Source organism: Carassius gibelio, chromosome B23, assembly GCF_023724105.1.
Source record: "Carassius gibelio isolate Cgi1373 ecotype wild population from Czech Republic chromosome B23, carGib1.2-hapl.c, whole genome shotgun sequence".
NCBI lineage: Eukaryota > Metazoa > Chordata > Actinopteri > Cypriniformes > Cyprinidae > Carassius > Carassius gibelio.
Genome location: NC_068418.1, coordinates 9,162,550 through 9,185,731, shown reverse-complemented (window position 1 = coordinate 9,185,731; position 23,182 = coordinate 9,162,550). Strand labels below are relative to the sequence as shown.

The window sequence follows — 23,182 nt, the reverse complement described above, 5'->3', positions numbered from 1 at the left end:
TGCTTCACGCTGAATCACACATGTGCAGTATCATCAGCTCCTCGGTTCTTGAATCGGACGCGTCTGATAGAAACGGTTCTTGACTCGTGAACGAGTCAATGTTTTGTTCGTTATCTGGCTCGGCTCGGTGTTCATCTTCAGTTCTTTTCGATGCTTCAAAATATTCTCTAACTGACCCTCTGATGTCACATGGACTACTTTGATTATGTTTTTCTTACCTTTCTGGACATGGACAGTATACCGTACACATAGTTTCAATGGAGGGACTGAGAGTTCTCAGACTAAATCTAAAATATCTTAAACTGTGTTCCAAAGATAAATGGAGGTCTAACTGGTTTGGAACGACATGAGGGCGAGTTATTAATGACATAATTTTCATTTTTGGGTCAACCAACCCTTTAAGTACACTACAAGTACACATTCATGACTACTGTGTTGACAGGGGTTTTGTGGTCTATGCACAGCTGGTTCGTGTCAGAGGGCAGCGGTCTCCTCTAAACTCTGCCGCGGTCTGAGCGCATCCAGCGGGCGTTAAGACCCGGAGGCGCGCGGTGCTCCAGCCGTCACTCACTTCCTCTTTCGGCTCGCTCTCTTTCTGTCGTCTGTGATCATGGCTGCGCTCAAACATTACTAGCCATGTTCGCAAATCTGAGACCCAAAGGTTAGCGATTTACCCGTTTATTATTCACACCCTCTTCATCCACATCGGTCCTTTACCGGGGGACACTCTCCCCGTCTCCTGTGCGGTCGGCGGGGATCAAGGTTGGCCAGTTTTATTATCATTATACGGGGAAACTTTTGAGAGTGTGTTGTGTGGGTGATGCTGCCTCATTTTCTCTCACCGTATATCAAGAAAATAACATGAATTAATTAACGAAAGATGACCTGACACGAGATGGTGAACGTCTGTTTTCAATATCGCATTTGTAGAGGCAAGCTTTAAAAACATGACAAGCCTCCCACAATGTCTTACAGCTCACAAACTCTCTTGTATTTATATAATCAGCCTGTTTTATCTGTGTGTTTAGCGTCTTTAATTATTTAAATAAGGCACAATGCCGTGGTTATGTAAATACGAGCTGGTGCTTTCGTTTACACCACTTTTGTCGATGATTAAACGCTATTAAAGTGAATTCGAGCCCAATTTCATTCATACTGCTCAATATTGAATGATCATTAATGTTAATCGGTGAATATTGTCTCATAAGCGCTCGCGAGGATCATTGTGATGCGGGACACAGGCCTCATTCTGTCACTGATACAAACACAGCACTTTGATCAAACTTCATATCAAAATATCGTTTATAAGTGTAACTTATAGCTCTAGGGTTTCATTGTGTACATTTCTAAAACGTCTTCCCGTTAGATGTATTCGCGGTCATGTGTGTTGATACATAATTAGTATTTTATCTTAAAACGGTGTCTTTTTGTGTTGGAGGTTGTTTGGCCGCGTCTCGTTTCTTTTTCTTCATTTTATGGGTTAATTTATGATCGTACCAGAGTGAGATTGTATTAAAAAGAACGAAGAACCCGAACTGAAGCAGATCAGAGCTGGTTTACTCCGAGTTGCGGCGTTTTAGTGTTGGAGAAGTGTTATAAATGTGGAGATATATTTATATTTGTGTGTGTGATGTGAGATCCAGGAGCAGCGCGTGGTCATATGCGGCGGTTAGCCTCAATGCTAACCGATTCCCTCATCTAACTCGTTTATTTATTCACATTTCCCGTATGATATGTAATTAAACAGCACTCTTTCTAAGTAACGTTATTTGTTGTTTTTTAGTGGCGTTACGTCGGCCACACAGCTTCTCTGAACTAAATCGCACAGTTTTTAGTTTGTTTACAGTTAGCCGTTGTGGCTAATGAATGATGGACACGCATAAAATAATTAGCGCCGCCGGATTCGATCTAAATGCATGAATCTACATGAGGTCGTTTTAATTCGATTTTATAAAAATGTCTAGGACTGACTTATGTTTCAGGTGTAATTGTTGAGTTTGAGGATGGCTTTCAGCGTGAGATCCGAGTGTGAGATGTATGTTATTTAACGCGATTGGTCGGGCATCTCATCGGCTTTATCTGCGACATTTTATGTTGAGATGTGAAGAGCAATATTTGTGATGTCCGCCACAGCAGTGTTCACTGGGTGCGTCTCGAAACCGCGCACACCGGAGACCTGCTCAGCATTTTGGGGCGTCACAGGTGCGTTTTCGAACGTTCGGAGCGTCCACAAATACGCAGAAGATCCAATTAGAACGTTCTGTACGCGCCAGTAATGCTGATAAATGCATTATAGTTCGACAGCTCGCGAGGTTTTGAGACGGAGCCCCTGTCTTTAGCACTGTTGTTCGTCAACGATAAACACGAGAGTTAGAGTCTGCTGATTTTTAGTACAGAAAGATGAAAAGTATCTGTCTACTGTTTATAATAGTAACCGTGGTATTAGTAAAGAGTTGAAATGTGAGTAAGGTTATTTGGAATTTTTTATTACCTTTTCCGTGATTCTGGGGGTTTACCTTTTTTGTTTTACCAATGTTTACGCCATAAATGTCTTTTTTTTTTGTCCTGTGTTTTTAATGCTTTGACAGCTGAATGACAGACACCAAGGCAAACAAAAGCACAACCTTTTGAGTTGTTCAAACTGTAAAAGCATGGACCTAGCAACACCAAGGTTATAGGTTCGATTCCCAGGGATTAACTGAACTGATGTTAGTTGTTTCGTATAAAACTGCCTGTCAAATATTTATAAACTAACATTCTGTTCTTCAAAGCCTCACCTCATTTTTATCCAAGTCAAAATTACATGTACTGTTTATTGTGACTAATGTTTATAATGACATTATAAAGATTTAAAATTGGTTTCTTGAATATAGCCCAGACCCTGTCTGTCATTTAAAGTCCTGTCCTAAACATTCTTGAATAGTTGAGACAGTATTGCTGTATCAAATTGTTATATATATTGAAAGTCACAGAATCACATACTTTTAGTAGGCACTACAGTTGGTGAGGAACACACTTTTCAGCTGATAAAAAAAAAAAAGAAAAGTTTGTTGTAGTATGAATGTAATCCAGGCGTACTGCTTTTGCCTTGTTGGCTTTCTCACGTGATCTGTGGCATCAGTTGCATCGCTTCACTGCCATTCATAATCCTCTCCCATGGCCTCTGTGGGATACTAAAGTGTGCTATTGCTGCGTACTTCAGAATCTCCTCTGAAGTAGTAGCTCATCTAGGTTCTTTTCACCTAGTTTTATTGAACACTATGAATTTGGACATAAGGTGCATACCAATTTGTGTCCTTATGCACTATTCTGTGCCATTTGTTGTATAAATAGTGTGATTGTGTTCACGCTGAAAATTTAAGTGTTTACACTTTTCTGGGAAGTCAGATGACGATTGGCATATTTACAGTTGTCTGTGCATAAGAACATGGCATAAGTGAAAGTATCATAATACTAAAAATATGCCTCGTATCAGCTTTCAATAATTTTTTTTTCTTGCGTCAGATGGAAGCAAATAACCATTTCAACTACGGGCCTCACTCTTCTGTGTCCGCTAACTCAGGACTGAAGCATTCCTCAGGAGATTCTCTCTTTACTAACGGGTCCTCCATGAGCTTCCCCCAGCAAGGGAAAAGTGAGTCCCTGTCTTGTATTTGCATTTAATTTTTTATCTGTACATGTATTTTAGAAAAATAAATGTAGTGGTTTTTGAGTCCTTAACAGGGTCAGTTCACCCTAAAATTAAAATTCAGCGATTGAATACTCATCCTCTTCTCATTCCAAAGCTGTAAGACCTTCTTTCATCTTTAGAACAGAAATTAAAATATTTTTGATGAAATCCTAGAGCTTTCTGACCCACCATAGACAGCAACCCAACTGTCAAGGTAGGGCAGGGCGATTTGGCAAAAAATTTGAATCAGTATTTTTTTTTCTTTGTAGAGATTTTTTTTTTAACTAGTCAACTTGAAAATGTAACTAAAACATGATTCAAGTAACTTTTTCGTTATTAATCCTCTATTTAAAGAAAATTATGTTTCAAATGCACCACCCATGAAGTTGTCAACATGATGTAAGTCTTAAAGAAATCGCTTGTTAAATGCAGAAAAGATGCATGAACTACAACTACATTTACAAACATGTCTTATACATATGTTCAGAAAGTCAAGATAATTCAAATTCATAATTACTGAATGTATAACCCAAGTCGACCATTATTAACTATAAATGTTCTGTAAAAACAACTGCAGCTTCAGCCTGTCACATAAAACTGAAACATATGAACCCGGCAATGTTACTAGGTCCCCGACCCGGGTTTAATGCCGGAATCAATCCCGGGACGTGTTTGCTTTCACACAGAAGGCGACCCGGCAATGTTCCGTCAATTTGCCGGGTCCGACATGCAGTGTGAAAGGGGCTTTGGTGTCTATGAAGGGTCAGAGAGCTCACGGATTTCATCAAAAATGTCTTAATTTGTGTTCCAAAGATGAACGAAGGTCTTGCGTGTTTGATACAACATGAAGATGAGTAATTAATGACATTTATAATCTTGGGGTGAACTATCCCTTTAATGCTCTGTTTTTAACTGATGCTGTTGGTCACACAGATCTGAATGGCGAAATGAATGTGAACGGCATCACTACTGCAGGTGGGAGCAGCCAGCCAGGCTCCCACCCTCCCTCTTCCTCTTATTCTCATATGAGCAACAATCACCTCCCAGGCAGCATGGGGTTTGACTATCTGTGGGGCCAGTCTCAGTACAATCCAGCGATGGGGCCCGTCCCATCCCATGGGTTACAGCAGAAACCTGGCTCCCAGGGTGGGATACAACCACAGCAGCCTCCGCACCACTTCCAGGGCCATGGACCGTACCAAGTCAATGGAGGTATGGGACCGTCCAGGCAACCTCCGGGCGTGGGACCGCAGTATTGGGGTAGGGCAAGTCCTGGGCAGCAGCAGCAGCCACAGGGAGGATCTTCGATGCCCATGGGATATAACTCTCACGGCATGTATGGGACATATCCCAGCCAGGGGATCCCAGCGTCCCAACATCACCAGCAGCCTCCGGCCTTGCAGCACCAGTCTACAACGGCGCATCATCTCCAACACCATTCACACCACCACCCACCTCAACACCAGCAGCAGCAGCAGTATGGTGTGATGCCTAATGGAATGCCGTATTACCAGCATCCATCGCACCAGTCCCAACCGCAGGCCCCAACTCAGTCTCAAGCGCAGACCCAGATGATACCACCTGCCGCGCAGAACTTCTCGCCTCCACGAGGAAGCCCTCAGCACCATCACGTGGCCAGTGGAGGAGGCAGAAGCAGTCCCCATCACATGCCGGTCCCAATGAGGACCCTTTCTGCTGTGCCTGATAGCGGTTCTCCTAAGAGCAGAGAGATGCAAGGTGAGCAACTGCCACAAACAGGCCTCAAAAACAGGGTTGTTACGGTTTAAATAGCTTTTAATGTGTAATTTCAGTTTAGGTTTTACTTTTAATACTCTCATTTGTAAGTTTTAATTTATTATTATTATTATTATTGATTTACTTATAATTTTTTAGAGCTGCAGAATTAATCGAATTTCTAATTGTTATAACAATTATGGATGCCACAATTTCGTATTAATTTAATGGTGCATTTCAATTTTTTTTAAGTTGTTAAGTACACTTACAGTATTCGGTGTGATATGTTTAATTAAGTTTAATGTTTAATGTTTAATTAAGGCTTAATGCTATAGAAAGGCGTTTGTGTGAATACAGTAAGGATGTTTTCAGCTTATATAAAAATATGGCATGCAGTTCCTTCAAACAATGATACAAAGCTACTCAAAACACCATTCAATGTAAATTTTGATAATTGTAATTAATAATCGCAATTACAGTTTAAAGGTAACAATTGACAATTATGATTTATGTCACGATTGTGCATCCCTTAATGCTGATGAGTAGCATTTTCAGGTTTAATAGAGGTGGGTCGTAAAGTTGTAAAAAAAAAAAACAACAACAATGAATTTGATATTATTTTAGTTAGTTTTAGAATCTTGAAACTATGTTTTCCCATTAAAAAGGTATGTACGCTATGTAACTTCCCTCTAACGTTAATTAAAGCATTTACTGTAGTGATTTAGGCTAGGGCAAAAACACAGTTTGAATGGTGGATTTATCATTTACTCGTATACAAAATTACAAAAATTATATCAAAAACAAAATTACATTTTCTTTATCAGTTTTTTTTTTTTAAACTGTGGTTTTAAGTGGTGGCGCTCCTGCCCAATTCTCACCTTGTTTTCCCTCTTAAATTAAGTTTTAGTAAAGATCTATACATACTAGTGTGCTGTCTTAAATTAATAAAACATTTTGGTATGTTGCACATATGACCAGCTGTATAGTCAGTTTGTTTTATGAGGTTTATAGCATTTCAAAACACGATTGTCTCATTTGTTTGCAGATAGCTTTGTGGAAACAATATATAATCTTTGGCATTCATACTGTAAGTAATATGATTACAAGAATGGCAGCGTGTTTTATCATGCATGTTCTGATTTCCTGTATTTAGGTGGTGCCATGCACTTCCTGAATGGCTTTTAATATCAACGCTAGTATTCTGTGCTCAGACAAAAGTAAATTTAGGCCAGTCAGACATGTTTTCACCAATGGTAGTTGACTTTTTGGATTAGGAAGTGATTCAAACTGAAAAATCGTCTGTAAACAGGTGATATCTTGCCCCGGTTCTCTTTTCCACGCACATTCTCCCTCATTTATCAGACAATGGAAATCTGCACGCAGAATAGATGCAATAAAACAATCAACAATACTGTGCTTTTCATTGAAGATAAAAATGCATTGTCTGTGTCTTAATTTTTATTTATTTTTTGCTCTGCTTTGACTTTATTCACACTGTGTTCAGATTGCTCAGAGTAGCATGAGACAACAATCATCAGAAACTTTACTGTAGTTTCCACATTGATGCATATGTTTATTTTTGGCCTGTACACTCATTTATTATAGACGGCTTATATTTCCTCACATAGCTAGTGAGTGTAAAGGAGTGAATTCGGCAGTCGGCACACCCAACCCAAGTCAGTTTGAACTCTAGTATAGTGCACTACATTCCATGCCACATCTCTGACCTAAAAATCCAATTTCAGTTGCATTTCAAATCAGCAAATTAATATGGATTTTTGCTACCAGTCTGAACAGATTTATGTTCTTCCATGTCTTTCTAACAGCTGTTTTTTTTTTTTTTTGTAGTTCCTATGAATGAGTCCTTCAAAGAGACAGATAAAGGCTTCAATGGAGTGGAGAGAAGCTCTGTACCCCAATGTTTGCCCAAAACTGAGAGTTTTCCTGTGAAGCCCCCTGGCCCCGTTTCATGTACCGACGATAACCAGGGTGCGCAGCATCCAATCGCGGACCTGGAGAAACCTGTAAAACAATGTCAGGAGATGGCAGCTGCTGCAAAAGAGCTTAGTTCTTCCCCCATCTCTGGACCTCCTCCACCACTAGCTAGTCCGCCTCGGAAAACAGTCTCTGGGCAGGATTCACATTCTCCTTCGTCTCCAGGGTTTGCTTTATCTACAACTTCGGGTGTCGACACAAATGTGTCCGTATCTCCACCCTCTCCGCTTCAGATAGTCCACGGTCAAAGACCTGGATTCTCTGGACCTTCATCAGCTGAAGGAACACCTGCAGGACTTAGTACACCTCCTTCAATGTCTTCTTCTAAGAGCTCAAGAGCTCCACCTGTTGTTTCCCACAAACAGCCTGTGGTGTTTTCTTCAAAAGCCTTGATGCATCCTCAAACGGTGCCTGCTGCACAACCTCTGGCAGAGACCCAGGGGTCAAAAAGTCCACAGGTCTCTCCAACACCTCTATCTTTAGCTGCATCTCCATCTGTTGTCTCCTCTCCTCCTGCACTGGCACCACTTAAAGGACCCCAAGAGGCATCACCTCTAACAGGCCAGAGTCCTAAACACCCTGCTGCTTCCTCCACTCCAACATCGGTTGGCGATAGCGTCTCTCTTGCCACAGTCTCTGCACTTCCGTCTGTGATCTCTGGTTCTCCTCAAGTTGCCACTTTGGCTTCATCTGCACCACCTCCTATTGTTAGCTATTCTTCTCAGGCATCTTCAGCAAGTCTCAATGTTTCTGCTGCTCCAAATGTATCTCGTTCCCTCATCGGTTCTGCAGCTCAACATTCAGATACGATGGCAAATGTAGATGTTTCTTCTCACAGTCCAGGGCAGATGAGTTCTCATGGTGTATTACTGCACAACTTTGGGGAATCACACTCTAGTCTGATTCATGGTAAACATGAGGCCTGTGGTTCCCAGAGTAAAGTTGGAGTCATAATGGGCACATCCAATAATGAGGCTCAAGCTGAGATGCATAAGGTGCAGGTTCATGGTCGAAACCTTGAACCAGCTTTCATTGTTCCAAAGGAACCTGAAAGAGACACTATGGCCATTGGCAGAAAGGACTCTAATAGTATCAGAGATCATGCTGCCCTGAAGAAGGGAGAAAGTGAGACTCTAAATGATTCTTTTAGCACTGACACGTCATTGGACTATCAGTCCTTGGCTGAGTCAACCTACCGTGAAAGCTCAAGAGCTGAGGATGAGAGTTCAATGATGGACACTTTTGATGATTCTTACAGTCTTTCCCAGACTGGGGACCAATCAAAGTTTACAGAAGGATCCATAATTGATGACTCCAGAGACTTGCAGGACTCTTCTTGTATAGAAAACTTGAACAGCTCCATGACCTCTACCAGTTCCACAGAGGAGGCGTCCCTCAAAGATAACACGTCTCTACTGGATGACTCTTTAAACGACAGCTCACAAAACTGCTCCTCCCTGCTGTCTGCATCGATTAATGCCTCTACACACTCTATCAAAGGTGAGATTTCCAGTGCACTAATAGTGAACTAATAATGGATTATGATAATTGGATTTTTTTTTTCATTTTATCAGGAAAATTATGTATTTTTATTCTATATTTTTTCTTTTTGTATTTTGACTTATGGTACCAATTAATATTTCTGCAATTAATAATAATAATAAAAAAATCAATAATACAGTATTTTAGGTTAAAATAGAGACTAGTTGTGCACTTTTTTTTCTGGATCATGGCTGATTTTATTTGATTTTTTTCTGTGTTTTCCCATTTCCCAATAATTTCCTATCATGGTGATTTTTATGGCGAATACCACAAGTGTGATACTTTATTTTTTTTTAATGTCCATTTAGCCTTTTCAAATCATGCCCTCAAATTGTGTTCACATGCCAAGTTACCATTACCAAGTTTTGTACCGTTGTGATGAAGCTATGATTTTTTTATATTTTTAAATGTAAACATTTTTGGTCAAAAGTGACCTGAAGATGCCCAGAGAGAACCTTCAGTGACAGTAAAGTTAATGGGCATCTACCAAATGCATATCCAATATCTATCGACTAGATAAAAAAAAAATTAATAAATAAAAGTCACTGATATTGGCCGTAACCCAATATGGTCCCAAAGTATTATACATCCCTATATTTGTCTAGGGATGTATAATATATTGGTATAATAAATAGAATAAGTGTAATTTTAGCACTTTTTCAGGTGCATTTGAACACTAAAATCTCAGGTGGGGATCTGAATCACATGTATTGTTGACATCTTTGGATGTATTTTTTGTTTAACTAAAACCCATTTCATTCCCCACAGGTGATCATATTCTTGGCAAAGAGAATGGAGCTGGCGCTTCAGGAGGTGACAGAAGATCTGCGCTCTCTGTAATGACGGTTAAAGCGCTGCAAGCGGTCGTAAGCAGTTCTGTTGAAGGGACGACCACACATATGACTGAAGCCCTTATCGCCATCCCAACAAAGAAGCCACGGAAGCCTAGGACCCCGAAGACGAAAGTCGCTACCACTGAAAGTAAATGCATTGCTCAATTTTACTATCATGTTTGCATAGCTAACGGCTTACAGATTATATTTTTTTTAAGATAGTCATTGTCTTTAATGAATCATATGGACAAAGTTGGGTTAATGCTGTCTTAATTTACTTAACTGTTTGCAGTTGGCTCTCCTGATTCCAAGATCAAGAGACCAAAACAAGAAAAGGTTAGAAGGAGAAAGAAAACGGATGATAATTCACCGACTGCAGTGAAGAAGAGGAGAATCTCTAAAGAGGCAAAAGAACAGGAGGGCGTCCCAACTGATACCTCAGCTCCTTCAAATGCTCAGCCTCACCTTTTAATTGATCCAATGACCTTCGTCCGAGACTTTAGCCTGACCAATAGCGAGAGCTCTGTAGTCCGGCCCAAGAAGATCTGGAAGCGCAAGATAAAAGAAGATGTGAATGAGACAACGCCTCCCAAACCAGCCAAAGAGTTCTCCGAAGGAAAAACTGAAGAAGATGACGAAGATAACGGCTCCGCAGCAGGTACTTACATGTTTGAAATTTGCTCTCTGTTCTTAAAGTAGTGTTCAGTCTCATTTATATGTGTACTTCTGGCACTCAAGGTTAAAGCAGATTAAAGTGTTGTTTGTGTGTCACAGGTGATACCCCAAGGCGTCGGATTGCAACTGAAGAGCAAGTCCAGTTTGCTTTGCAGCGTGGGTGAGTGAGCAGTCCTTTATCTAAAGTATTGATAGCCAGGTCTTGATGCTTCACTTGTCCCAAGGAGCCCATTTGCTCCTAATTTGAAAAAAGAGCTTTAGGTGCAATAAAAAGTACACTAGATTGCGTGCCATATTAATTGACTGTGAACTTCTCTGAAACTCAGATTCTGTAGGATGTGCAAGAGTACCGGATTTTTTACTCTGAAACGTGCAGGGCTTGCATAAAATCGAATCATTTTTTTATGATCTTAAATTTGGAAAAACAAAAAAACCCTGAATCACCTGCGATCTACTCCTAATTACATTTCACAGCTTGCACATGTCTAATGAAATGCTTGCACTATATGGTAGCTGATGTACAAATATAATTCAGTTCTTATCAAAATAATAATAAAACAGGCAACACTTCAGATGAGTTTTCCCTCGAACTCCTAATTGGCCTCTTATTGATAGAAAGTAAGATAGTTGTTTAAGTTTAGATATTAATATGTGCTTTTAAGTACTAATAAACAGCCAATATGCTAGAAATTTGCATGCTAATATGCATCTAGTTAATAGTGAATATTGTTCACTAATGTAAAGTGTTACCTTACTTATCCAGCAGTTTCAAACAGCTTGAAATGTCATGGAAAATCAGTGGTATGGCACTCCTGTTTCACGTACTGTGTTTCCCATTTGCTAGCTGGAGGCGTGAGATTAGAGTCCGGAGGCTCGAGGACCGCCTGAAAGGAGAGACGTGGTACTATAGCCCCTGCGGCCGGAGGATGAAGCAGTTCCCCGAGGTCATCAAGGTAAGATCTGTTATGCTTGCACAACAACTGATTACCCACAATACCACTGTAACCTAATGATAAGTGATAAAAAGGCTTGTATTCATCCAGTTGTTTTTGTTTCTCTGCGCTCTCCAGTTTCTGAAGAGGCATCAGGATGCTCTCCAGGGCGTTTCGAGAGAGCACTTCAGCTTCAGTCCACGCATGCCAGTGGGTGACTTCTACGAGGAGCGGGAAACCCCTGAGGTGTGTATGAAGATGTCTACAGGTGCTACAGGGGAACATGAGGTTTGTGGATTCAGGACAGTTACACTGTTGCAAGGCATGTCATTGCTTTTTAATTTGTTACAGGGTATGAAATGGTTCCTCCTCGCCAATGAGGAAGTGCCCTCCATGATCATGGCTATAACAGGCAGACGCGGCCGTCCACCAAATCCAGACAAAGAGCCTCGTTCCTGTGGCCGCCGAGCCAGAGGAGCTCAAGGTAGACGGCCAGGCCGACCTCCCAAGCCCAAGATGGAGGATCTGCTCAGCAAAGTGGACGCCAGGCTGCTGAAGAGACTGGAGGCCAAGGGTGAGTCTGAACATTCGGATCAGGTGGTTTGGTAAAAACGTGCTTGTTGTAGAAGTACCACCTTTTTATTTTTCGTTCCAGCTTTTTCTGTAAAATATGAGCATCATATCTCAGTTCATGTTTGTTGTTTTACAGAGGATCTCACTGAGGAAGAAAAAGAAAAACTGATTAAGATCAAGAAGAAGATGAAGAGAAAGGTGAGCTGACTTGTTATTTATTACAAGAAGAGTGTTTCGGGGGCCGGCTGATCATCTGATTGTTCTCATGCAGGCGAGAATGAAAAGAAAGGAGGATGCAAAGAATAAAAAGATCCGGCAGGAGAAACGGAAAGCCAAAGTAAGAAACTCCATGTCTTCAAACTTAATAACGGTTCATCATGATGAAAAATCTGAAAGATTATGCATTTAAATACAATCTTGAATTTATAAAAAAATTGAATAATGACAATGCATCTATGTGGTACCTGTTAAATGTTTCATAACTACAGTTTGTAATCAGTTACATATTTTAATAATGTTTATAATTATAAGTAATACGTTTTCTTTAATGCTCTCTAATATATTATTCTTTTTTATATGGAAAGCAATGGTTAAAAGAACCTAAAACAGCCAAAAATCATAGTCTTTTTTTCATTTGTTCTCTTTTAACTACTGTCTTTGTTATTTAACAGCCAAGGTTCTAATGATCTTGGACAATCTGTAATTTTAACAGGGTTTGTTACATATAGACCTGGAAAAATTCATGAAATTTCATACATTTAATTTTTTTATAAAGCTGTATATTTTACTGGCTAGAAATGGCTATTTAAGAAGGAAAAAATCATTATAAAACCTGTAGTCCCAAGCTATAAAAGTCATGAAGAGCATTCAGTTATTGGAATTATGACATTTTCATTTCAATTATAATTATTTTATATCATTGTTTTAAATATTTTGCCACTCGTTGTTTCTGTAAATGAATAGTATATCAGAAGTAAAGGCCTTTAAATATTGTCTTTGACCAAGTGGATCCTTGAAGTAAAACGTTGAGCAAAAAGTGGAAAAGTCATCAAAATGTTCTGAATGTGTAAACACCCTGATATACACACAATTTTAGCTTAATAGCTGTGAATTCTGACGTGTTTCTGATGTGTTTGTGCAGCTTGAGAAAGCCAAAGAGCAGGAACAGGATGATGAAGATCAGATTCAGACCCAGTCATCTGAAAGCCCGCTCTCAGCCGCAGAGGGACCCAAGAAGCCCGGCCGCAGGAAGAAGGTCGCAGTATCACCAGCTGCAGAGGCGTTGGACCTGGAGAAGGCCAGTCCCATCAAGAAAGTGGCCCGGGCCCGCAGCAAAGCCAAGGCTCTGGCCAAAGCCCAGGCTCAAGCGGAGGCCGAAGCGCAGGCAGCACTGGCAGCAAAGAGGCAGGCGGAGCGGAGGGCGCAGGCTCAGAGACGAATGGAGGAGAGGAAGAGACAGCAGATGATCTTAGAGGAGATGAAGAAGCCTGCAGAGGACATGTGTCTCCCCGACCACACGGTGAGCGCGATGTGCAGAGGGATTCACACGTACTACACATGTAGCGCTGTCACAAATCCTTGAATCGAGTATTCGATTTGTAAAAAATTGCGTTTTGCCCATGTCGAGTAACAGGCAGAATACGCTCAACACAAACCGTTATCATTTCATGTGTTCAGCATCTTAAACCGTGGATGTAGCATTTCTGTCGTAAAGAAATATACAAATATGATGACATTTACAGAATCATGTGATTTGCCTTCCCACACTAAAAGAGATGTTAGGGTTAACTTTAAAGTATATTACTTTTATTGGTGCTCCGCTCTGCCACTCCACACCAGTTGACACACACAACATACTGTTGATAATACTTTCATTTGAGGGACCTGTACTCGTCTTCTACCGTTTATTTTTTCTAAATGTGTCACTGAATGTTGGATAATGAAAGTGTGCTGTCTTATCTGGGACGGTTTATTCCATTACTCATTGAGTTATCTTCTCTCTCCCTCTGTAGCCCCTCCCACAGTTGACACGGATACCAGGACTGGTGCTTTCGGGTTTGGCCTTCTCCAATTGTTTAAGGGTGGTTGAGTTCCTGCATGGTTACGGGAAGATTCTGGGGCTCCAGGTGCCCAAGGATATTCCCAGCCTGAGCGTGCTGCAGGAAGGGCTCCTCGGCATGGAGAAGAGCCAAGGAGAGCTCCTGGACCTGCTCATTAAACTGGTGGAGGCCGCTCTGCACGATCCGGGACTGCCCTCATACTACCAGGTTTGCCTTTGTTTTGAGTCATATCAGTTAGGGATGGGACAATAAATCAATCATGATGCATGGAAATCTCAGAATCGATGCAGCTGTAATATCAGTGCATTAAGTTGTTTTCTATTCATAATAGTCTCAAAGAAGTCTAAAACTCTAAAGCAACTTTGAACTTGGACAAAATGACTTAATAACTAACCCTTACTAAACATTAATGGAAAACAGCCTTAAAAAAAACTACAAGAAACCATATCCACAGCACATTAAACTTTTGAAGTCTTATTATATATTAACAATGCATATTCATTGGGATATAATGTAGGATGGGTTTCACCCTAAATTTAAGGCACGTTATTGTCAGTGATTTAACGAGGGCTGGTTGTGTCTCAGTCTGTGAAGATCCTGGGGGAGAAGCTGGTGGATCTGGAGCTGAGCCACAGCACTGTGTCCGAGGTGCTGCGGATCTTTCTGGAAGCCCATGGCTTTGAGTTGGAGGTGTGTAACAGTCTCCGTACAAAGAGCTTCCAGACCCTCAAACCCGACGCCAAAGCCTCCATACTGGCCTTCCTGGTGGAGGAGCTCAACGCCAGCAACATAATCACCAGGTCAGCAGGAATTCAAATCATATTAACAGCGTATTTTCAAAGAGTTTTGTAGATCTGCGTGTGTAAACATCATTTTCATTTTCTAACCGTTCTGTTCCTGCAGGGAGATTGATAACACGCTAGAGAATATGGCAACCTACAGGAAAAACAAGTGGATTATAGAAGGCAAACTACGCAAGTAAGAACCCTGCTTCTTATCCGGACAGCTTATGGTGTGAACCAGTCTGCCTGATCTCAAAATTCGGGCAACACTTAATAGTTCTTTCTATAGTTCTTTACTAGTTCTTACTATTAACTAGCTGATAATTAGCATGCATAGACTGTTACTACACACACACACACACACACACACACACAGTGGGGCTCGAAAGTTTGGGCACCCCTTGCAGAATCTGTGAAAATGTTAATTTTCAAAAAATAAGAGAGATCATACTAAATCCATGTTATTTTTTTATTTAGTACTGTCCTGAGTAAGATGTTTACATTTAGTCCACAAGACAAAAAAATAGCTGAAATTATTAAAATAACCCCACTCAATGTTCTTAAACTGTGTGCTCGAACATGGATGATCCACGACTGTCTTTCTGTTTTGTGATCCTCGTTTGTTCTGAACAGTTAAAGTGAGAACTGTTCTTCAGAAAAATGAATTTTGAGATGCATCTTTTCACACTGAGGACAATCGAGGCACTCAAACACAACTATTAAAAAAGGTTCAAACATTCACTGATGCTCCAGAAGGAAAGCAGATGCATTAAGAGTTCATTCGAAGATCAAGGTTAAATATACTTTATTTGTTTTCCGGGAAACATACAAGTATCTTCTGTTGCTTACGAAGGGCAGAACTAAATGGAAAAAATATATATTTCAACAAAATAAGACAAATTTGGCCATCTTCATTGTGTTCAAATCATCATCTTAATGCATCTTGTTTCCTTCTGGAGCGTCAGTGTGTGTTTGAACCTTTTTTAATAGTGGTGTTTTAATGGTGACTCAATTTCCAAATGTAGTTGTTTGAGGAAGGCTTTAAGACCTTGCAGAATCCTCTGCACCCAGGTTCAGCATCCGCGTTTTGATTTGACACAATCAGTTTGAGAGGATACAACTTATTGATCATGAGCCCAACATTTAGCAAGGCAGGAAAACATTCAGTTTACCCGAAGGAAGATTTCACTGTAAGTTAATGCTGTTTAAATAGAGGAGAAAAAAATAAAACCCTAATGTAGGCTATTCTTAAACTTGGAGCTCATTATATTGAAGTACAAATCCAAACACCAGAAGCAACCGACACTCAGTGTTCTTTCATTGAAAAGTATGCATTTTATTCAGTCACAGGCTAAATGGTTGAAATAATATTTTAGTTCAAATCTTTAAGTGCCATTGTTTCATTGACCTTTAGTTTTTTTTCTTTAATATTAGATTAATCTTGAATCTCAATACTATTAAACTGACTTTAAAATCTCAAGGAGTTTATAAGTTGAAACGCGTGAGAATGTCTAAGTGCATGTTAAATAGCCTAAATGAACTTGTGTCTTGTATAACAGAAGACCTCGATTGCATGTTACCATGAAACTTACAATATAATTTTTTATTTTTTTTAAATGAACTATTCCTGTATTATAGTCACATTTTACATTTTCACATTTGACAAACTAAGCAGTGAGATTCTCTGAAGTGTGTAGGTGTAGACTTTATTAGATACTGTCAAGATAAAAGTCGTTTCGACATAGTGGCTGAACATAATTTTTTTTGGCTGATGCTGGAAAAAAAAAAAAAACCCTGCAAACTATAGGCCTTGGTAATATATTGGATGATCACTAGATTTTCCCCAGAGCTAATGGCTTGGATTATTTCTTTCTGAATCTAGTTACTCACATTGATGAGGCAAACGTACTATGGTGTAGACACTGAAATAATGCTGCATGTGTGAGGAGGGTTTGGACCAGTCTCATCAATGTGTGTGTGTGTGTGTGTGTGTGTGTGTCCGAGCAGACTGAAGGCTGCGCTGATGCGGAAGACGGGACGTCCGGAGGAGGAGCTGTGCTTCGAGGAGCGCCGGCGCAGTGCTCGTGTGGGCGGGGCCGAGGAGGAGAGCATCGAGGAGAGCTGTGTGCTGGAGAGAGGGAGCCGCCGCAAGGCCAAAGAGGAACCCAAACACCCCGAGGTACAGGACCTCTGCCAAACCAGAGCTGCACTCATATTATTCAGAGCACTTCATGTCAGTGGTTTAAAGCTATGTTCACAGCCGCATGGTCAAGCTATGTGCCACAATCAAAATCTGCTCCATGAGAGAGACACTGAGTACTGACTGCAGCCGCTCTGAATCAGTGAAATGATGCAATTAATCAAGAACAGCCATCTACTAAACATTTCCTGAGTGAGAGCTGTCAGTTCAGGGAAACGGGCTGTGTCTCGACTTCCTTAGACCTCAAATGTGATTATATGAGACTATCAAAACCCTTCAGTTTCGGAGCTTAATGGATGGCTTCCCAAACTGGGATTCACGGGGGAACTGCACGGGGTTCATAAAGTAATGAAACGCTTATAATAATTTAAATATAAAAAAAATAAAAAATCTGAATAAAACATAACAAATATTGTTTATTTTAATGTCATGGTACCATTAACCAACACTAGAGACGTATAATGTGTATTATTATATTATGTGTTAATATTGTACGTTTGTCTTGTTTTCTTGTAGATTGAGAGTCCCAATAGCTGCAGTGTTGCTGAGCTGGAGCGTCAGATTGATAAACTGACCAAGGTAAAATATCTAGATTTAATAACTGATGAAAAAATCAGATTGCAAAGCAACTTCAAAAGCTTTTTAAAGTGATGTGAAACAAACTCTTTATTTTGAGTAACAATGTGTGCTTGTGTCCACAGCGGCAGGTGTTTTTCCGTAAGAAGCTGCAGCAGTCGTCTCATTCGATGCGGGCCGTGTCTCTGGGGCAGGATCGGTACCGCCGCAGGTACTTGCTGCTCCCTTACATGGGATGCATCCTCGTGGAGGGAGCCGAGGACATCCTGGGTGAGTGGAAGCTCCCAGCATGCAGTTTGTCTGGTGTCTTGCACATTATTATTATTACTAACGCTGCATGATTTGGGAAAAAAGAAATCCAATAAATAAAAAAATACTGAATATATTTTTTTCCTACCTATTTTAATTGCAAAAAAAAAAAAAAAAAATCTGTACTTGTTTGTATGTCTGCACAATTTGCCAATTTTTGTTATTTTGTATTTATTATTATTGCTATAAAATAATTAACAACAATATTTTTTTATAGTAATAATAATAATGATGATGATAATAATAATTATCATTATCATTAACAGTAGTATTAACAAATTAGAAACATGGCTATTATAATTTTATTTACAATGAGATGCATTTATTTTATTTGTACCAGTATTAATACATGTGTATATAAGATTGGTAACAAATAGGGCTGCACAATGAAGTCTTAAAATTAAGTAATTAGTAATTAATTTCTTAATATTTAAGACATAATTGTGCAGCCCTACTTATTACCAATCTTAATGTTTAAAATGCAATTTAATAAAAAAAAAAATTGTTGGGCTGCACAAATTTTATGAAATAGTGATATTAACTGTAATAATAAATAATATAATAATTATTAGTAGTAGTTGTCATTGTACTAAATATAAAAAAACTGAAATCTGATTTGTAATATTCCATTGTAAAATAAAACAATTGTAAAATGTATGTAAAATACAATAGTTTATGGTTTTCTGTTTTTTCTGATTCATGTGTGAATATTGTTGTGTTGCCCTACTCGTTCCCCATATTAATGAGCAGTTACCTCTTGCTTGTGTTCAGCCTCTGATGAAGTGACGGTCAGCGATGAACCTGTGACTTATGTGAAGGTCATAACTCCAGTGAAGAGCGAGGTTAAAGCTGAGCCTCCCCTCTCTCCGGCTTTCACCGCATCTCTCCCGTCTTCTCCTCGAGCGTCCCAGCTTACCCCCACAGAGGCGGATCCCCTCCCCGGCGAGGCCTCTCTGATGAGCAGCCATCGAGGACGGGGACGCCCACGCAAGATCAAACCTGAAGTGGAGCTCCACCTGCGAGAGGCCAAGAACCGGCGGCGGCGCCGCAGCAGCAGATCAGCAGCTGAGGATTCGACTCTCAGCTCTCCTGTGCAGGATCCCCCTCAGCTCTCTTTCCAGACGCCTCTCGAGCAGCCACAGGACACAGAGGCCGACAGCAGCGCCCCGATCACAGCGTCAGGAGCTGGTCAGGGCGAGGATAACAGCCAGCCGGAGGACAGCATGAGGGAGCAGGCAGAGAAACAAGGCCAGTGGTTCAATCTGCTGCCGAAGGAGCCGTGCGACGAGACGTCGATCTCTCAGCCGTGTGAGAACACACCTGCGCCCGCTTCATCACCCCCTGAAGACACTCCAGCACCCCCCGATAGTGACCCGCTCGCTCCTGCTCCACCACAGCCTCCGACAACACAGGTTCACCCTTTAATAATATGTGACCTTGGACCACAAAACCAGTCATGAGGGTCAATGTTTGGAAATTGGAAGTTAATACTGATTTATACTTAATAAATTAGGTTTCCATTGATGTATGGTTTGTGATGATCAATATTTGAAAATCTGGAATCTGAGGATGCGAAAAAAATCGGAATACTGAGAAAATTGGCTTTTAAAGTTGTCCAAATGAAGTTCTTAGCAATGCATATTACTAATCAAAAATTACGTTTTGATATATTTATGGTAGGAAATTTACCCAATATCTTCATGGAACATGATCTTTAATGAATATCCTAGTGATTTTTGGCATAAAATAATTTTTTACAATTTTGACTCATACAATGTGTTGTTGGCTATTGCTACAAATAAACTGAATGTCAAAGTTTTATCCTTCTGATCGCTTCCCTCTTTGTTCTTAACTGCAGATGGAAGCTGCTCCTCTTCCTCAGGTGTGCTCCACTCCAGCTCCCAGGGCCGTGAGGAGGCGCAGGAGGAGCAGCGGGACGTCCCGAGCTCACGCTCGCTCCAGTGCGGCGAAGAGGCGTGGCAGACCTCCCTCCAATCTCTTCCAAGAGGTGCAGCTGAAGTACTTCACGCAGCTGGTGGTGAAGCCTATTCCGTTAGGTGAGTGACTCATGCTGGACTGAGATGAAATGTGTTTATGGCCCTCTCTAGTGTTCTTGGATCATTTAAGTTTCTCCAAGATTTGTGTCAACTTGATATGATACTTCAAAAGAAGTAAGATATAATACTTCACAAGCTTCACTAATGTCTTACAGATTTGAGCAGAATCAAATCCCATGTGAAGAGTTTTATCTTCATGCCAAGTTCTCTCTTTCTCTGTCGTACAGAAATGGTGAAGGGCTGGTGGTGGATCAGAGAACCGGAGGAGCTGACAGCCATTCTGAGCGCCCTCCATCCTCGAGGCATCCGCGAGAAAGTGCTCCACAAACACCTCTCCAAACACATGGAGCATATGTCCGAGGTCTGCTCGCGGCCCGTCACCGGTGAGGAGCAGCAGCTCATACAGAGAGGGCTGGAGAGGGTGGGCAGCAGCGTGTTCATTGCCTTGTTTTGCATCGTTTCCTCTCAGATCCCATCTTCCAGATGACGGTGGAGGACGGCCATGCCCTGCTGGAGGCGTCTAAACAGGTGTGGAGTGAGCAGGAGAGGGCCTTGCAGCTAGACATCCATGTTCTCCAGTGTGTGGAAGATCTGGAGCAGAGGGTGGTCGGGGCAGACCTTCAGCTCAAGGTAAAGAAAACCTGTTCAGCAGATTCAAAAGCCAATTATTCTCATATTGACGTAATCAGAGTATTGTAAGGTCTTGCTCCATTTGTGACCACAGGGTGGCACTGTTAATGCTGTATGTAGTGCACACAAGCATGCTCACTTTATCACCATGTCCACAATCTTTCTCTCCAGATGACCATTCCCGGTGTGGAGAGTGAAAGTGAGGCCAGTGAGGAATCATCAAGCTCTCAGTTTCAGGTAATGAAAACCACACACTCAAGTGCTCTGTTTTGAGTCTATTAATGCTAACAAGTAGAGGAACACGCTCAGTGAGTTACTCATAATGAATGTGACACAACCTGATGGGTTGCTCAGAGTGCTTCAATTAAAAGTAAACTGTAAGTGTTAAAGGGTTAGTTAACCGAAAAATGAAAATTATGTTATTAATAACTCACCCTCATGTCGTTCCAAACCCGTAAGACCTACGTTCACCTTCAGGACATAGTTTAAGATATTTTAGATATAGTCTGAGAGCTCTCACTCCCTCCATTGAAGCGGTGTGTACGGTATACTGTCCATGTCCAGAAAGGTAAGAAAAACATCATCAAATGTGACATCAGAGGGTCCGTTAGAATTTTTTGAAGCATTGAAAATACATTTTGGTCCAAAAATAACAAAAAACTATGACTTTATTCAGCATTGTCTTCTCTTTCCTGTCGGTTGTGAGTGTGACTGTTGATGTATGATGCTGCTGACATGTTTTCTTTGTTTAGTTTTTTTTTGTAGTTATGTTTTTGAATTATCCTATGTTGCACCTGACATCAAATTGTAGTAATATTTACACTGGACCTTTGTCCTGGTTTAGATGTACACCCCTCCCGAGGCGGACTCCACGCGGGAGGACCTGCAGTATTACGAGCACGAGCTTGACCCCAAGGACGACTGGATGGTCAAGACCAAGAGGGAATGGTCCGACCTCCTGCGAGTTCCCAGCAACCCCCTGGACCTGGCCGTCCTCCGCTTGACTAATCTGGAGCGTAACATCGAGCGCCGCTATCTGAAGGAGCCGCTGTGGAACCTGTCCGAGGTGGTGCGCCTGGCTCCTCTCACCCCTCCCCCCGGCGGGGAGGAGGTCCCGCTAGATGCTGTCAGGTGGGTCAGAGTTAGGCTCTAGAAATGGTCTCCAAAGCATCACTTCAGCCTTCATCAAAACAAATAATTGTCCCAAATTCTACAGTACATTATATGCACTCTAGAGCATATCAGTCATGTGTGTGTGTGTGTGTGTGTTTGTGTGTGCCTCTGTAGCTTGGAAAGTGAGATCACACCCAGGTTGAGGACGTGGCGGCAGGCCCTGGACCGCTGCCGCAGTGCGTCTCAACTCTCTCTCTGTCTACTGCAGCTGGAGAAGGCCATCGCCTGGGAAAGATCCGTCGTCAGAGTGGTGAGAGCACACACACAGAGCCTGAACTATTATCATATATTACACACAGTCCTGGACGACGTGGCCAAAGTTTACATTACAGTATATTTCCTATTTACAGTATATTTTGGTTGAGATGATTTTATTCCGATATCAATATATATCTATATCACTTATAGTCCGGTGCGACTTATGTTTTTTTTCCTCGTCATGACATATTTTCGGACTGATGGGACTTATACTCAGGTGCGACTTATAGAAAAATACAGTGTATATATATATGTATAGATATGTATACACACCGTATTTTTCGGACTATAAGTCGCACCGGAGTATAAGTCGCAGGACCAGCCAAACTATGAAAAAAAAAGTGACTTATAGTCCGGAAAATACAGTATATATATAAAACAGCCAAGAACGCCCATAAAACTTCTGAAAAAATTTACTTGCCAAGTCTATGAAAACTCCTATAAAACTATAACATTTTAGAAATAAAAACAGTACAGATAAATGAATGCTCACTTTTAGTTTTTAGCCTTTATACAAACAAAAAAATGTGAAATCTCTATCATATAAACTCTCAAGGTTATTGCACACAGCATCGAGCCAAACTTTTGGATGTTGAAAAATAAATATGACCTCACATTGCCAATCACGTTTACATGCTGCTTCGGAAATGTTTCATTCGTCATAAAAAAAAAAAAAAAAGGGCCAGGTTTGGTTTTCTGCGTTTTCGCATCCGTAGCAAGCATTTTGAAAGGAAAAACAAATACAAAAAATTCATATGCAAAATTTGGGACTCTCAGAGCAGCTCTGGAGTCCATGTCTTCGTGTCCTCGTTCATTCAGACAGACACTGAAAATGTGACACATTCTATGATGTTATGTATTCTCAGTCATCGAGCTGTAGTTTTGTATAAACTGGTGTTGGTGTCCCCAGACGTGTCAGGTTTGCCGCAAGGGTGATGATGATGAGTACCTGCTCTTGTGTGACGGCTGTGATCGTGGCTGTCACATGTTCTGCCTGAGGCCAAAGGTCATGCAGGTGCCAGAAGGTGATTGGTTCTGTCCCACCTGCGTTGCCAAGGTAATGTGATCAAGATCTTTAACCATCCAGCTTCTATTTTTGCCCAATCTCTTTCATATTAATTTCTGAATTGTATATTTCTCTTTGCCTATGCTTCTAAGAAAACTAAGAATCAGAATTTTGCAG

At 41.0% G+C, this 23,182-nt stretch overlaps 1 protein-coding gene across 3 annotated transcripts in view; it reads left to right on the top strand.

Annotated features, from left to right (window-relative positions):
• Positions 1-481: 481 nt before the first annotated feature.
• LOC128011332 (bromodomain adjacent to zinc finger domain protein 2A) overlaps positions 482-23,182 on the top strand; it is a 26,643-nt gene continuing 3,942 nt past the window's right edge. Inside the window, exons 1-27 of one of the 3 annotated variants that reach the window (XM_052593607.1) lie at positions 482-762; positions 3,505-3,634; positions 4,604-5,407; positions 7,253-8,899; positions 9,710-9,922; positions 10,067-10,432; positions 10,549-10,609; positions 11,294-11,402; positions 11,520-11,627; positions 11,733-11,955; positions 12,091-12,152; positions 12,226-12,291; positions 13,096-13,473; positions 13,967-14,221; positions 14,600-14,814; positions 14,918-14,992; positions 16,804-16,975; positions 17,513-17,575; positions 17,698-17,842; positions 18,653-19,293; positions 19,764-19,938; positions 20,166-20,321; positions 20,408-20,568; positions 20,740-20,805; positions 21,413-21,699; positions 21,856-21,991; positions 22,910-23,056. In XM_052593607.1, coding sequence (XP_052449567.1) covers positions 3,505-3,634; positions 4,604-5,407; positions 7,253-8,899; positions 9,710-9,922; positions 10,067-10,432; positions 10,549-10,609; positions 11,294-11,402; positions 11,520-11,627; positions 11,733-11,955; positions 12,091-12,152; positions 12,226-12,291; positions 13,096-13,473; positions 13,967-14,221; positions 14,600-14,814; positions 14,918-14,992; positions 16,804-16,975; positions 17,513-17,575; positions 17,698-17,842; positions 18,653-19,293; positions 19,764-19,938; positions 20,166-20,321; positions 20,408-20,568; positions 20,740-20,805; positions 21,413-21,699; positions 21,856-21,991; positions 22,910-23,056 — 6,861 coding nt within the window. In that variant the 5' untranslated portion in view covers positions 482-762. Of the gene's footprint in view, positions 763-3,504; positions 3,635-4,603; positions 5,408-7,252; positions 8,900-9,709; positions 9,923-10,066; positions 10,433-10,548; positions 10,610-11,293; positions 11,403-11,519; positions 11,628-11,732; positions 11,956-12,090; positions 12,153-12,225; positions 12,292-13,095; positions 13,474-13,966; positions 14,222-14,599; positions 14,815-14,917; positions 14,993-16,803; positions 16,976-17,512; positions 17,576-17,697; positions 17,843-18,652; positions 19,294-19,739; positions 19,939-20,165; positions 20,322-20,407; positions 20,569-20,739; positions 20,806-21,412; positions 21,700-21,855; positions 21,992-22,909; positions 23,057-23,182 lie in introns of all 3 variants that reach the window. The other 2 variants (XM_052593605.1, XM_052593606.1) reach the window with 2 other exon arrangements.